General features: G+C 43.8%; 1 protein-coding gene across 3 annotated transcripts in view; it reads left to right on the forward strand.

Annotated features, from left to right (window-relative positions):
• PRDM15 (PR/SET domain 15) overlaps positions 1-16,512 on the forward strand; it is an 83,072-nt gene that overhangs the window by 38,374 nt on the left and 28,186 nt on the right. For all 3 annotated transcript variants that reach the window (XM_060234222.1, XM_060234223.1, XM_060234225.1), the window contains exons 11-15: positions 4,725-4,819; positions 5,127-5,214; positions 6,657-6,824; positions 11,819-11,913; positions 15,026-15,157. In XM_060234222.1, the coding sequence (XP_060090205.1) occupies positions 4,725-4,819; positions 5,127-5,214; positions 6,657-6,824; positions 11,819-11,913; positions 15,026-15,157 (578 nt within the window). The remainder of the gene's footprint in view (positions 1-4,724; positions 4,820-5,126; positions 5,215-6,656; positions 6,825-11,818; positions 11,914-15,025; positions 15,158-16,512) is intronic.

Genomic DNA, 16,512 nt, shown 5'->3' on the forward strand with positions numbered 1-16,512 from the left:
CCCACAGGCTGGACATTTGACACTCCTACTCTAGATGATCCATAGCCACCTGTGCACTGAACTTCAGATTTCCCAAACCCCTGAGTAACCTTCTCAACTTTACATATTTGGGATGTGTGTGTAAAGTTGCAATGATTGCTTTCTTTAAAATAAACAGTTTTATGGATTCCCAACTGTCTGTGTCTTTTTTTTTTTAAATGGTGAGGTCAATTTGACCCATGTACGCTTTTTTTGAGGGGGGGTTTTTGATGTTTTCAATGAGGGGTATTTCTGATCTAGGGACAGCACTGCTTGCTCCACACGGAGAGGGGCCTAGAAAAGGTGGCCTAAACAAAGCTCGTCTCCTCCACCCCAGTTGGCTAGCCGCGGTCAACAGGCATCCTTACTTGCGGTCAAAAAATAACAACAAAGAAAAGGCATGCACCTGCCTCACAAAGTGTGCAAAGACTAAAGCTTGCGTGTTGGAACATCAGAACCATGCTTGACACAGTAGACAGTGGTCGCCCTGAACGACGCTCTGCTCTAGTTGCCCACGAACTTCTCAGATTGAATATCGACATAGCAGCTCTCAGTGAGGTCCGTTTCCCTGAGGAAGGTAGTCTTCAAGAACACGGTGCTGGCTATACCCTCTACTGGTCAGGTAAGTCAAAGGCTGAGAGCCGCCTTTCTGGCATTGGCTTCATGGTCAGGAACTCCATTGCCTCCAAACTCGAAAACCTGCCAACAGGTCACTCAGATCGCATCATGTCCATGCGCCTCCCACTTCAAAACAAGCAGCATGCAACACTCTTCAGTGTGTATGCCCCAACCCTTCAAGCAGATCCTGCAGAAAAGAACAAGTTCTATGCTGATCTACACAACCTCGTACGGAAGACCCCTACAGAGGACAAGGTGATCATCCTTGGCGACTTCAATGCCAGAGTAGGTAAAGACTCGGAAGCCTGGAAAGGAGTACTTGGCAAACACGGCATTGGCAACTGCAATGACAACGGGCGCCTCCTGCTAGAATTCTGCACGGAGCACCAGCTCACCATCACCAACACTATCTTCCAGCAGAAGAACAGTCTGAAGACAACCTGGATGCACCCACGGTCCAAGCACTGGCACCTTATCGACTACATTCTGGTGCGCCAGAGAGACCTTCAAGATGTCTTACACACCCGAGTAATGCCCAGTGCAGAATGTCATACGGATCATCGTCTTGTACGCTGCAATCTCCGTCTTCACTTTAAACCCACACCCAGGAGAGGAGGTATCCCTCGGAGGAAGTTTCAGGTTGGCAGTCTCCAGTCAGCCGAAGTCAAAGCTGCCTTCCAGGCAAAACTCCAGTCAAGAATTGAGGACCCCAGTTGCCCCACATACCCTTCTCCAGAAGCACTCTGGGAACACCTAAAAACTACCGTCCTGCAGATCTCTGAAGAAGTCCTCGGGTTCTCCACAAGGAAGAACAAGGACTGGTTTGATGAGAACAATCAAGAGATCCAAGATTTACTGGCGAAAAAGAGATCTGCCTACTAAGCACATCTTGCTCAGCCCTCCTGTCCTGGGAAAAAAGCAACCTTTCGCGCTGTATGTAGCAACCTCCAGCGCAAGCTTCGAGACATTCAGAACGAGTGGTGGACCAAGCTTGCTGAGAGAACCCAGCTGTGTGCAGACACTGGTGATTTAAGAGGGTTCTACGAAGCCCTGAAGGCAGTATATGGTCCATCATATCAGACTCAGAGTCCCTTGCGTAGTGCAGACGGCCAAGTGCTCCTCACAGACAAGGCATCCATATTGAACCGGTGGTCGGAGTATTTTCAGGTTCTCTTCAGTGCCAACCGCGTAGTTCAAGATTCAGCAATTCACCTCACCCCACTTCAACCAGTGAAAACAGAGTTGGATGAGATCCCCACTCTAGAAGAGACTGTTAAAGCCATCAAGCAACTGAAAAGTGGCAAGGCAGCAGGAGTTGATGGAATTCCACCAGAGATCTGGAAGCATGGGGGCACAGTACTACATAGCTCACTTCACAAAGTACTTGTCACCTGCTGGGAACAAGGCAAATTACCACAGGACTTTCGCGATGCAATCATCATCACCCTATACAAGAACAAAGGGGAAAAGTCAGACTGCTCCAACTACCGGGGGATAACCCTGCTCTCCATCGCAGGCAAAATCCTTGCCAGAATACTCCTGAACAGACTGGTGCCCGCCATTGCAGAAGAACTCCTCCCAGAGAGCCAGTGCGGCTTCAGAGCTAACAGGAGCACCACCGACATGGTATTTGTTCTCAGGCAGCTCCAAGAGAAATGCAGGGAACAGAACAATGCTCTGTATGTGACTTTTGTCGACCTTACCAAAGCTTTCGATACCATTAGCAGGAAAGGCCTGTGGCAAATCTTGGAACGTTTAGGATGTCCCCCAAGGTTCCTCAGCATGATCATCCAGCTACACGAAGACCAGCGAGGCCAAGTCAGACACTGCAACGACCTCTCGGAGACCTTCCCAATAGGCACAGGTGTAAAGCAAGGCTGCGTTCTCGCGCCAACTCTCTTTACGATCTTCTTTAGCATGATGCTTCAAAGAGCCGCAGTAGATCTAGATGATGACGATGGTGTCTACATCCGCTATCGCACCGATGGCAGCCTGTTCAACCTGAGGCAACTAAAGGCCCACTCCAAGACAATGGAAAAACTCATCCGAGAGCTACTGTTTGCTGATGATGCTGCACTCGTCTCCCACTCGGTATCAGCTCTGCAGCATATGACATCCTGCTTTGCAGAGGCTGCCAAGCTATTCGGCCTAGAAGTTAGTCTGAAGAAGACAGAAGTTCTCCACCAGCCTGCACCCCAGGAAGATTATCACCCTCCCTGCATCACTGTGGGTGATTCAGTTCTGAAGACAGTCCAGCAGTTCAGCTACCTGGGGTGCATCATCTCCTCAGATGCTAAGATCAACAAGGAGATTGACAACAGGCTGGCAAAGGCAAACCGTGCCTTTGGCCGACTGCACAAAAGAGTGTGGAGCAACAAGCATCTGAAAAAAGGCACAAAGATCAATGTTTACAAAGCGGTTGTGATGACAACCCTCATCTACGGCTCCGAATCGTGGGTTTTATACCGTCATCACCTGCGACTCCTTGAGCGCTTTCATCAGCGCTGCCTTCGCACCATCCTCAACATCCACTGGAGTGACTTTGTGACCAACACTGAAGTTCTCAAGCGGGCGGAGGTTACCAGCATCGAGGCACTGCTGTTGAAGACGCAGCTGCGCTGGGCAGGGCATATTTCTAGGATGGAAAACCACCGCCTTCCCAAGATTGCCCTGTATGGCGAACTCTCCATCGGCCATCGAAATAGAGGGGCACCAAAGAAGAGGTACAAGGACTCCTTGAAGAAATCCCTTGGCACCTGTCGCATCAACCATCACCAGTGGTCTGACCTAGCCTCAGATCGCAAAGCATGGAGGCACACCATCCACCAGGCTGTTTCTTCTTTTGAGAACGCACACATAGCTGGTCTTGAGGACAAAAGGAGATTGAGGAAGAATCGCACTGCTACAGCACCAACCCTAAATCAGACTTTTCCCTGCAGCCACTGTGGCCAGACCTGCCTGTCCCGCATTGGTCTTGTCAGCCACCAGCGAGCCTGCAGCAGACGTGGACTATTGCACCCTTCTTAAATCTTCGTTCGCGAAGCCAAGCCGAGAGAGAGAGATTTCTGATTCCAGTTCCAAATTTTACTCTCCTTTGTCCTGCGTTTCTGAAGGAAGTTATTCTTGAGGCCTGATTTTTTTCTTAGTAGCTAATGCCTTAACTAAGAGCTGTCAGTTTTCTATCACTTCTTGCTGTAATGTGGGATCATTATGCCAAAATAGTATAGTTGGGTTTTTTTCCTTTGAGAGTTAAATCTGTCTGCTGCTTAAACTTGAGTAGGGCTGCTTCATGAGTTGTATTTCGTACTAGGAAACTGATTCACAGATTTGAGTCTGAGGAAAGAACAAGCACTCTTCTGTGTACGTTGCATACAAAAGTCATGCTTTTGTTTGTTTGCTTGCTTTGTTTACCCCCCCCCCCCACTTCTCCCCACTGAGGACCCAAAATAGTTTGCATTATTCTCTCCTCCATTTTAGTTTCACAACAACCATGTGAGGAAGGGATAGGCCGAGAGTGTGTGACTGGACCAACCTGGCCTGGCAAGCTTCCATGGCAGAGTGGGGGTTCAAGTTTGGGTCTCTCAGATCCTAAATGGCACTCTTAACCACTACACAACAATGGTTCTCACTCATGATTGTGGGCACCCTTTGCAGGCTATGCATGTATTTTATACCCAGAAACTGATGCATGAGTACAAAATATAGCATAAAGTTGGTCCTGAGTTATCCCTTGAAGGCACAAGATACTGGACTTGATAAATCATTGGTTTTATCCAATATCACTCTTGAAGCTTCAAAGATATCAGTACAGAATTTCACTTAACTAGAAAGGAGGAAGTGGTAATCTGAATGTTTTTCTTTATGGTTTACAATTATACAATTATAATTATAAAACATTCTAAAGCGCAATAGTAGTACAGATGCAATATCATAACTCGATGATCTTCTTGTCTTAATTTTTGAGAACTGCAGCATAAACTATTATTGTTTACTTTTTTATTTTTGGCTGTTATTTATTAGTTATTTCTGAAATTTCAATATGGTACATGAGTGACCTGACTTTGTCATGTTATAATTTGATCCCTTAGGTGACAAATTATTTAAATGTGAAGAATGTGCCAAGCTTTTCAGTCGCAAAGAGAGTTTGAAGCAGCATGTTTCCTATAAGCACAGTAGGAATGAGGTTAGTATTCTGCTCCAGTGAGTTATAGTGAGCTGATGGATGGGAGGTGCAATCACACTGGAGAAAATTTGCTGATTTGTGATTGAACAAAGTTACTGTTGTCCCCAGATAAATCTGGTAATATTTTTCCAAAATTTTAGAAATGACTGCAGAAATGTGGTGTAGTAAAAGTAACAAAAACTTTGACATAGTGTATGAAAAGCAATTTGGGTGGTGGTGGGGTTTAAAGGAGTATTTGAAAAAAGTAAATAATCTTATAGCATATTACTTGTGCTTTCTTTTCAATTTTTTACCTTTTTATCCTTAGGTTGACAGTGAATACAGGTACAGGTGTGCTACATGTGAAAAAGCTTTTCGAATAGAGAGTGCATTAGAATTCCACAATTGTAGGACAGGTATGCTAATAATCATATCACTTCCACTGAGTTTACTAACTGATCCAGAGCTTTGCTTAGCAGTGCAAAAGTACAAAAGCAATAAAAATAGACCAAATATATTGAGCTCTAGCTGTCTAAAACAGAATAATGCATGGACGGTTTCTCCTAATTTCTCATATAGTCCACTTTGGCACAGTGTTTCTGTTGATACATTATTCAACCTTTGCAAAATAGGACAGTAGTTTGCTAAGCATTTGTTCTTTGGCAGAGTACATAATGGGAAACAGAAAATATTCTGTACCCTTCAGGAGACAAATACTCCCAAACTGTAGTGGATGCATTCTAGAATTTAAACAGAATTTAAAAATACTCCCAAACTGTAGTGGATGCATTCTAGAATTTAAACAGTCACTGAAGAAGTGTTGAATGGGCCACAGTTACTTATCTGAATATATGAAACTTCCTTTTACCTTTAAGTCACTGATTTGAGTTTAATTTTGTCTTCTCTGTTTAGCAGTAGCACTTCAGTGGTTCAGCAGGGATCTTTCTGCAGTGGTTCCAAGGTGCTGCAGTCTAAACATTTGGGAGAAGCTCTTCCTCCTGGATTCAGACAGGAGCTATTCTCTGACTCCAGTAGGAAGGGTTTCTTCTCTGTTTTCCAGTTCAGCCCTTTCTGGCAAGCAGATAGGATGTTGTGAGCCTGCTCTACTGAGTAGCTCCACTCCCTTTTCTTTTCTACTCAGAACTTTTAAAAATCTTTCTATATCTACTTTCTCTCTCTCCCTTCATCTTAGTTTTGGGGGGGAGTGTTCAGTGGCTTTGGCCAGTCCTTGGGCCCAACAGTGGCCCGGCTCCACTGGAGGCTCTCTGTCCCACCCCAGAGTTTCTACTGGGATGAAGCAGTGGGAAATGAGAGAGGGAGCCAGCTAGCCTCTCAGGGACAGCTATGGCAGCAGCAGTGGTTCTGGAGAACATCTGCGAAGCTGCAACCTCAGAGGTAGTTTTGGAGAAAGCCCCCCACTTTATGACCATTCAAGGCTCAGATGCTGGTCTCTTTTTCATCCCATGCCTAAACCTCACTCCAAACACAGGTGAGAGGCATGCCTTGGGCAGCAGCAGCAGCAACAATGGCCTCATTTATACCTGTGCCTAAGCCCTGCTGTCAATGGAGGCAAGAGGCACAGTGGCCACTGTTAGCTGCAAGGGGACAGGCCAAAAGCCTGCCTTTGTGGCAGTTGGGTGCCTTTAGAGTTGATGTGATTTTGGCAGCAACCACATCATGGTCAAGGTGTTATTCAAGACAAGATACTGATGAGTGCACTAGCATTAGACGGACAGCAAATGGCTTTGAGAAACAAGCCCAGACCAGATGCGCTCGCAAGATTTGATTGGCATATTCTTAGAAATTATAAAACGTAAATACTACATATTGGCTCTTTGGTTTTCTTCTTTTCTTGCAGATGACAAGACATTTCAGTGTGAGATGTGTTTCAGATTCTTTTCTACAAACAGCAACCTCTCAAAACACAAAAAGAAACACGGGGACAAGAAGTTTGCTTGTGAAATCTGCAACAAGTTGTTTTATCGAAAAGATGTCATGTTGGATCATCAGAGGCGACATCTGGAAGGTAAGTACATTTGTAATGAACATCCTGGATCTTGACTTGGTGATGGATATTGGAATATGAGCAAACATTTTCCTCTACATGCTGGTGTGGTGGTGAAAAGTGCTGTCAAGTCACAGCTGATTTAAGAACAGCTGACTTATGGTGACTTCATAGAGTTTTTAACGTGAGAGACTAACTGGTGGTTTGCCATTGCCTGCCTCTATGTCATGGTCCTAGTATTCCTTGGAGGTCTTTAATCCAAATACTGGCCAGAGCTGACCTTGCTTAACTTTTGAGATCTGACAAGATCAGGCTTGCGTGACTATCCAGGTGAGGTACATGCTGATATTCTTTCAAAAAACAGACCAGTGTGTACGACTCTCAAGGCCCCAGCCTCGGCTCTGGACTGAACTACCCCACCCCCGACTGCCAAGACGGTGCCTGCAGAGGGCTGCCAAGGCGTGGACCCACCTGACAGCGATTATACCGGGAACAGATGACAGCTGGACCAACTCCACCGGCAGTGTGCCCATACCGCAGAGGGGGAAGGGGAACACCTGCACACACCCTCCGGGGATGCAGCCAGGTCTAATAAAGGCATGACAAGGGCCGTGGGAGGGGATGGAGCGGGAGAGGATGGTTCTTTAAAGACAGACACATGGGTGCACCAGGGAGAAAGGGTTTGGTGCTGCCAGGACTGGAGTTTTCGGCAGAGGTACAGAGAGAGAATGGCAGAGAGAGCAAAGGGACATGAAGGGGGGGGCACAGTGAAGTTAATCGCCCCTCCACCCTGGTCTGAGGCGTACCCTGTCCGGAGAAAAGGCATCCTGGAGCCCGCTCCCGACTCCTCCTGAGACCTCCGGCTAGAAGAGTCTGACACAGTGTTCCATATGTATTGTATAAATGAATAGATAGATCCTGCTTGGTTCTTTTTGTCATTTGGTTCCTCAGTGGAACAGGCTTCCTTAGGTGGTAGACTCTCCTTTGGAGGTTTTTAAGCAGAGACTAGATGGCCATCTGACAGCAATGTTAATTCTGTGAACTTAGGCAGACCATGAGAAGGAGGGCAAGGGAAGGTACTTGTGAATTTCCTGGATTGTACAGGGGGTTGGACTAGATAACCCTTGAGGTCTCTTCCAACTCTTTGATTCTGTGATTCATGGTAATGAAGTAATGTGATGGATTACAAATGTTCCCTCTAAGCTGTGGAGTATTGTGACAGGATGGCTACAGCAGCAGCTACCGTGCTGGTGGATAAACTGACTACCACCAACTATAATATCTGGTCGTTAAGGCTCGAGCATTTCCTGAAGCGAGAGGGGCTATGGGACTGTGTGTCTGCTCCTCCCGAGGATCCCACGCCGGCAGAGACCGTTCAGGACCAGAAGGCTCTTGCCACAATCATCTTGAGTGTGTCGGACGATCAGCTGGTGCATGTTCGAGGGCACCAGACAGCGAAGGAGGCTTGGGAAGCCCTCAAGGCCGTGTATGTCCAGAAATCAGCAGGCCTCCTGATATCTCTAACTCGGAAGCTGTACAGGAAACGAATGCTGGCCGGGGAGTCGGTGAGGGACCACCTCGACAGTATGTCTGTGTGTTTCCAGGAGTTAGAGCAGTGAGGGAAGGCTGTGCCTTGATGAGGACAAGGTCTACTTAATTCTCAGCTCTCTTCATGAGAGATTTGACATGCTAATGATAGCATTTGAGGGCCAGGATTCAGATAAACTGACTTTGCCATATATAACGGGAAAGCTCCTGGCTGAAGACCAGAGGCAGCTGGAATGCAAAGAGCAGGCTGACCGTGACCACAAGCAGAAGCCAGGGGGAGTCGTTTCCAGCTGGCAGGCAGAGCCGGAGGAGAGAGCTTTACAAGTAAAAAAGATGTTATATCCGCAACCAGACCGGACACCCGCGTAGGAGTTGTCCTCAGCAGAGGAGAGGCTGGCAGCCGTCTTCAAGGACACAGCAAGCAACTCTGGTGAGAACTGGCTCAGAGCTATAGAGTGTGCCGTGGATTATAGACTCTGGAGCAACGCAGATGTTTTGCTGCAAGGAGGAGCAGTTGCAGGACACCAAGCCGGCCAGTCAAAAAACTGTAAGCTTTGCTGACGGCCGGGAGGCTGACGTGCTTTGCCAAGGCACGGTGCATTTTCCGGGACTAAATTATACCTTTGATAATGTGCTTTGTGTGCCAGCTTTGGAGACGAGCCTGCTAAGCGTCTCAATGTTGGCAACAGCTGGTTTCACGGTATCTTTTGATTCTAAGGGCTGCAAGATACTAAAAAAAGGTAAACAGTTGGCAAAGGGTGTGTTGAAGGAAAATGTGTATGAGTTAGACAAGACGGTGGGAAAGGCACAGGCAGTGTGGAATAAGCAACCCCCACAGTAGGTGCATTCATCTTTTGCACAGACGTCTGGGACACGCAAGCTACAATACCATTAATAAAACACTGGCTATATTGCAAGGGAATAAGGTTGACAAATGTGATGTGTTCCTAGATTGCAATATCTGCAAAGAGGCAAAGTCCAAAGGGTTTCCAGTAGCTAAAAAGAGTGACCGGGTATCAGTAAGACCACTCCAACTAGTGCATGCAGATGTAGTGGGGCCGTATGCACCCAGTGTATCAAAGAACAGATATGGGTTAGTCATAGTAGATGACTACAGCCGCTATGCGTGGGTATATGCAATTAAGCAAAAGAGTGATGTCTTTCCAACTTTTCAGTACTGGGCAAAAAGAGTTCAAAAGCAATTAAACTGCAAAATAGCAGCTCTCCAAAGTGATATGAGAGGTGAATTTATGAGCAAAAGCTTTGCAAACTATTTGAAGGAGGAAGGCATTAATCACAGGGTTGCCAACGTCTCCTCTCCAGCCGAAAATGGGGTGGCCGAACGCAGAGGAGGCCTCCTCCAAACTATGTGCCACGCTTTACTGAAGTTGGCATATTGGGGAGAAGCATTAAAAACAGCTTGTTTTATCTCTAATAGATTGTGGACTCAGGCTCTGGATGATATACCATATAGAGTACTGTATGGAAAAAAGCCAAACCTAGACTACCTTAGGATCTTTGGGTCTAAGGCATGGGTGAATATTCCTCTGGACAAGAGGAGGAAAGGGGGAGCCAGAGCCAGAAAGCTATTATTTGTGGGCTATCAGAATGGCATGAAATCATATAGGTTTGTGGATGCAAATAATATGGTGAAGCTGAGTAGAACAGCTTCGTTCTGTGAGGACGAGAACTGGGCTAGAATCCATGCCAATGAAATGCCTAAAGGAGTTGAATTGCAGCTATCTCTATAGAGTGAGGAGGGGCACGGTGATGTAAACAGAGAAGCTCCCTCACTGAAACAGAGAGAGGAAAGTGCTGGCAGTTCAGGCAGTATGAAACAGGAAAGCTCTGAAGCTGCAAAGTGCAAAATGCCTGAGGTCAGAGCATCTGCTGGAGAAAATAAGGGAATACCACCTAAACGGTATGGATATGACAGTGACATAAATTATCTGTCTAATGGGAAGCCCAGGTGTTACCAGAGTGTACTGGATCTAGATTATGGTACCTCTTCCACAGAGGAGGAAGAGTCACAAGCTAAGAGTCCTGAAAAGGTAGAGGCTTCAATAAGGTATCTGGAAAACGGACTCTATGTGCCAGCAGACTGGTAGTGTTAATGTAAAGAATGTAACTCCAAAGACAATGCTAGCTGCTACAAATGTGTTAATCAAAGAAATAAACTCTGAATGACAAACTGATGTGTAAACTCAAAGCTGTAAAAATAATGTGCCTCTGTAATACAGATGATACGGTATGTGCTCTGGCAGAGCGGCCAGAGGAGAAAAAGGGATGAGCCGGGGGAGGCTATCTAACTGATAAGAATGTACTTGGAACAGTAATTAAGGAACAGAACTAAATGTGTGTGCCAACACAGTGTCTCAGAGGCAGTATACTGAATGGTGATGATTGTATATGTGTGCAAATGTGAATGTAAACTATGTTTCAATGTTACTATGGAACCTGTGTAATATGTAATGTTAAGGTATGTTGCAGCTATGTGCTTATAAACTGAGGAGGGGTGTCAGTATATTCAGAAGCCAAGCAGTTTCTATGCACATGCTGGGAAAGTGAAAGTTACAGAACTGCCAGGTAGATCATCTAAGTGACAGAAGGTGGCTGGTTGCCAGATTGCATCAGCCTGGACAATGTCAGCATGACTCAGCAGGAAGCTGATTGGTTACCTGGGTGGATGGTTTGTATAAATGTACAAAGACACTTTACTGTGTGTGGGGATATGTATGGTGGAGGTGCAGCGGAGCATTCTGTTGGTTTGGAGAGTGAAGGTGTAAATAAATTGTATATAGTGGTTTTAACACTGCTGTGTGCAAGCCTTCATTCTTTGCGTCACTAAAGACCACCCTCACTAAGCACAGGCGCATCAACATCCTGATCCCCTGGGGAAGGAAGGAAAGAGCCAAAGCTTCCTTTGCCCAGTTCCCTGGATCCCATGGGAGAACTACAAAGAAAGAATTTTTAAGACCAATGAGGGGTAATATTTTAAGCATGTTTTATTTTAATTTTTAAAAAATCTTTAATTGTGTTTGTCTGTGTCCTTTATAAAGTTTACATTTCTGCTACCTAATCTTAAATAGGAACACAAATGGCCCAGCTGACATGACCCAGCCCGACAAGGTCTCATTTATGTCAAATCAGGCCCTCAAAACAAATGAGTTTGACACCCCTGAGCTAATGTGTTATGTGAACAGGAGCTTTGGTTTATATGTGGAACAGACAATTTAAGATTGTTGAACATTAAATACAGTATGTTGCATGGCCTGGGACCAAGACACTCTCTGAATCCCGCCTGCTTTTTGATGTGCAAGGCTGTAACTGAGCAGCATTGATAGTGTATACATTTTCAAGGATTCTTTTTATTTGTGTTATATTGTGTATTTATATTTTTAAAAAACTCATAGGCATGGTTTATTTTATATTTGTTCTTTATTTTTGGTGGGAACTGTTACCTTAAGGTGTGAGGCGTGTAAAAAGAGAGGACTTTGAGCACAGCTCAGACAACATGGTCCGCTACAAGAAGGAGCCCTCTGGTTGCCCTGTGTGTGGAAAGGTAGGATATCATATTTGTTTTTAATTATTTGGTTCATTTATACCCTGCCTTTCTCCCCAGTGGGACCCAAAGTGGCTTACATCACCTTTCTTTCCTCCATTTTATCCTCACAATAAGCCTGTGAGGTAGATTAAGCTGACAGTCTATGACTAGTTCAAGGTCACCCAGCAAGCTTCCATGGCTCAAGTGAGAATTAAATCTGGGTCTCCCAGATCCTACTCTGACACTCTTAATCACTGCACCATAATGGCTCTGATAGGTGTACATCATTAGGAGCTTTAATTTGAACGACTGCCCTCACAGGGTTTTTGTTTTAATTTGCAATACAAAAATAGGTAACCATATTATTAAACCTGATTTAAGGATTTACAAATGACATTGCTTAGAGAAACTGGAAGGAATTATGAATACTTCCTTATTAAGATTCATAATCCAAACATTTGAAAGTTAGAAAATACCAGGGGAATTAACTCCCCAAAGAAGCAATATGGGTCAAAGTACTGGGCCCCAAGGGTTACTTAAAAGTGGGGTGTACTATTGCAGATCTGATCAAGCCCTTGAGGTTGATACTGAGATGGAAAAGAAAATAATGGAGGTGACTAAAGCAGATCATATTGTTCTGAGAGACTTCAGCTACCCTCACATTGACTGGGTGAACGTGCTAGAATCATGTTGTAGAAAGAGATTCCTAGACATTATCACTGCAACAGTTGGTCACAGAGTCAACCAGAGGGGTACTGGTCTTGGATTTGATTCTGAATGGGCCTTGACACCAGATGAGAGATGTAGAAGTTGTTACACCAGTTAAAAACAGTGATCACAATGCTATTAATTTCAGGTCAATGGAAAGTTACTCCTGAAGTTCAAAACTGTAAAATTTGATTTCAAAAGAGGGAACTTTACAAAAAATGAGGCAGATTGTAAAAAGGAAGAGAGTCAGATCCCTAGAGGATGCTGGGAAGCTATTTAAACCTCACTAATTGAAGTCAAAATAGAATGTATTGCACAGGTTAGGAAAGGTATTGCCAAGCTGAAAAGAAGGCCTGTGTGATTAACAGTGCAGGTCAAGGAAACTATAAAAAGTAAAGAGACTTCTTTTAAAAAGTGGAATATCTGCCCCAATGAATTGAACAGGAGGGACCACAGGCTCTTGAAAAAAGAAATAGAAGTCAATAATTAGGCGTGCAAAAAGAGATTTTGAGGTGTGGGTGGCTAAAAGCATCAAGACAAATAATAAACAGGTTTTTTAAAAAAAATATCCAAGCAGGAAACCAACCACAGAAACAGCGGGCTCATTGGAAGACAAAGGAATAAAGGGATAACTAAAAGAAGATAGGGAGATGGAAGAGAAGCTCAATAACTTTTTTGCTTCTGTATTAACTGTGGAAAGTGTGGAGCACATCTCCATGCTGCAGCCCCTGTTTTTGGGGAGAGAGTCTGAAGAGCAGTGATAAATTGAGGTGACAGAGATGAAGTTCTAGACCTATTTGGGAAATTAAAAACTGATAAGTCTCCAGGTCCTGATGGCATACACCTGAGCATTCTTAAAGAACTCAGTTGTGATATAGTTGTTCTGCTAACCCGTATATGTAATCTGTTATTAAATTCAGCTGCTGTACCGCCAGAAAACTGGAGAGTAGCAAAGGTTACATCAATTTTAAACAGAGATCCAGAGGGGAACCAGGAAATTACATAACAGTTCTTACAAAGAATGATCTAGAGCCTTGTGAGGAAGAGACAGGATTTTTGGGTTCCACTTAAAAGCCATCAGTCTTGAAAAAGGCAACGAAATGTTTGACACCAGCTAACATGGACTGGCTTTATGTGGATGAACTTATTCTTTATCCTACACCTCACTGAAAAAACAGTGGAATGAACGAGCAAGACTGTGAAGTGGGATAATTTATTTCTTTAAGTTTCTGGATGGAAGAATTCATTACAGACTGGGTGAAAGAATTCATTACAGACTGTTCTCTTACGATTTTGGTTTATGAGTCAATAGCAGACTCTTAACCTTCTAAAAGTGCCTGTGTGCACTTTAAAAATGCCTGTGTGCACTTGGATTTATTTTTCTGCAGACTGTTTTGAATTCATTTTGGTTCAGACTGTTTGAGAATAGAGGTTATGTCGAAGTGCCTGCGTGCACTCTTGTGTTTCATATTGCAGTCCGTTTAAGATAGAAGCTTTGGATTATTAAAGTGCCTTTTGTGCACATTCATATTGTTCATCTTAGATTATTTAGGCGCAGAGTCTACTCGGAAGTAGAGGCCAAAAGAGTTTTCCCTATGACATATATGTTTTGATAGTATAGTTTCACCCTGACGTTTTTTTCAATTATAGTCTTGCTAAAACTCAGGGAGCACCCCTTTTCTCTATAACATCTGTCCCAGGCAAGTTAGTAGATATGGTAATCAAAGGCAGAACTGTTAAGCCCATAGAGGGAAAATGCCTGCTGAGGGAATATCTGCATGGCTTCTGCAAAGGGAAGTCCTGCTTAACCAATCTTTTGGAGTACTTTGAGAAAATAAACAAGCATGTAGACAACAGTGATTCAGTAGACATTACATAACTGGCCTTTCAAAAGTCTTTTGACAAAGTTCCTCACTTAAGACTCCTGAGTAAACTTAGCAGTTATGGAATAAGAGGATGAGTTCTCTGATGGATTAAAAACTCGTTAAATGGCAGGAAGTAAACTGTAGGAATCGATAGATAGTTCTTACAATGGAGGGAAGTAAGTAATGGGGCCCCAGAAGGATCAGTACTGAGGCTGGTACTATTTAATTTATTCATCACATTCAGAGGCACTAAACTGAATCCCAAAGCCAGGGGGCAACATCAAGGGAAGGCCTCGAACTCTGCCCTGTTGTTGACCATCCAGAGGAACTGATTGTCCACTATGTGAGACAGGATGCTGGACTAGATGGATCATTGGTCTCATCCAGCAGGACTCTTCTTTATGTTCCTATTTTGCCATTTCTGTGATGGTATGTTGAAGGTAGGAAGAACTTAGAACTAATTGACTTAACTTCATTTTAAATAATAAACAGCTAGAATCTTTCATATTTAACAGGAAAATGATGTCAATCCACTAACCTGTTTGTCTTTTTTTCAGATATTTTCTTGTAGGAGCAATATGAACAAACATCTTCTTACCCATGGAGATAAGAAATACACCTGTGAAATATGTGGACGTAAATTCTTCAGGGTAGATGTACTGAGAGATCATATTCATGTTCATTTTAAGGTATTATGTTCATTTATTTATATAGTTCATTTATACCTTGTTTTTCTTCCCAGTGGGGGACCCAATGCAGGTTACATCCTGCTCCCCATTTTATTCTTGCAGCAACACTGTGGAGTAGGTTTAGTTTAGGGTAGGCCTAAGATCACCTGGTTAGCTCCATGACAAAATGGGGATTTGAAACTTGGTCTCTCAGATCCTCATTTGACACTCTAACCACTATGCCACACTGTCTGTCTGAGCCACTGGTTTGCTCAAAGACAAGTTCCAGATCTTCAGGGGTCCCCAACATGGTGCCCACAGGTGCCATTGCACTAACAGGCTCCTTTCCTGGGCCCCACCAAATGCTTTAGAAGTTTAGAAAGTAGATAGGACCAGGTAAGTCTTTTACCTGATTGGCTATGCAGATTTTTAAAAACATTGCTTTGGCAGCCACTGCCACCACAACACAAAGTTTGTCACTGAAGATATGCAAGAATGTGCATATGCATCAAGTATTTTAAAGCAGTATGTTCATTTAAAAAGGCATCCTGTTAAACAAAGCTTCTGGCTGAAATATTAAAGAATTACCAATGTCACTCTCTGACATTCTGCAGTTGGCTGCACCTCTTTTGGCAGCCATTTTGTGGTTGTGCCTACCATCCTGTATCAGAATTTCAATGGTGCCTGCAGGCTCAAAGAGGTTGGTGACCCCATTCTAATGCTTTACAATGTGCAATGCAATTTTTGTGATGTCTGTATTTGACTGGGGGATGGAATGCCTGCCAAAGAGAAAAATTAAGGACAAACTTTCATAAGAAGAGCATTGTACAGAATGGTTAAGCAACTGGTTACAGGCCAGTTTTAAGTCCTCAGCCACAACACTTGCACTGTGCTGTGCTTTAGGGTTGAATTAGGAGCTGTAGTGCTGGTTTGGATCTGGCCAACGTTTTTGCTCAATCTCTGTCAATTATCCTCCTTATTTCAACCCCTGTACTATAAGACTTTTTTCCATGCAGATCCCATGAACACTAGCACTGCACTTATGGTGGCTCATAGGGACCTCCTCACTTTTTCACCAGTGGAAAAGTTGGTTGGATCTAATTCATTAAATATGTTATTGATATTTCTAGCTAAAGGATGTTATAGATGGTTGCTCCTTTGATGTTATGAGATATGGAATACGAGGGAAAGTTGTTATCAAGGTAGATGAGAAAAATGTGATTTTATTTTCTGTATCTGTTATGAATAAGATGTGGGAAACATCTGTTGAGGGATAAATTAAGGGATAAATACAAGCATGAGTATTATTTTAATAGCTGTAGTTTTTTAAAGGTCATTCTTTTGTTGACATTTAAAATATAGTAAAGTTTTTTATG

Source organism: Heteronotia binoei, chromosome 3, assembly GCF_032191835.1.
Source record: "Heteronotia binoei isolate CCM8104 ecotype False Entrance Well chromosome 3, APGP_CSIRO_Hbin_v1, whole genome shotgun sequence".
Taxonomy (NCBI): Eukaryota; Metazoa; Chordata; class Lepidosauria; order Squamata; family Gekkonidae; genus Heteronotia; species Heteronotia binoei.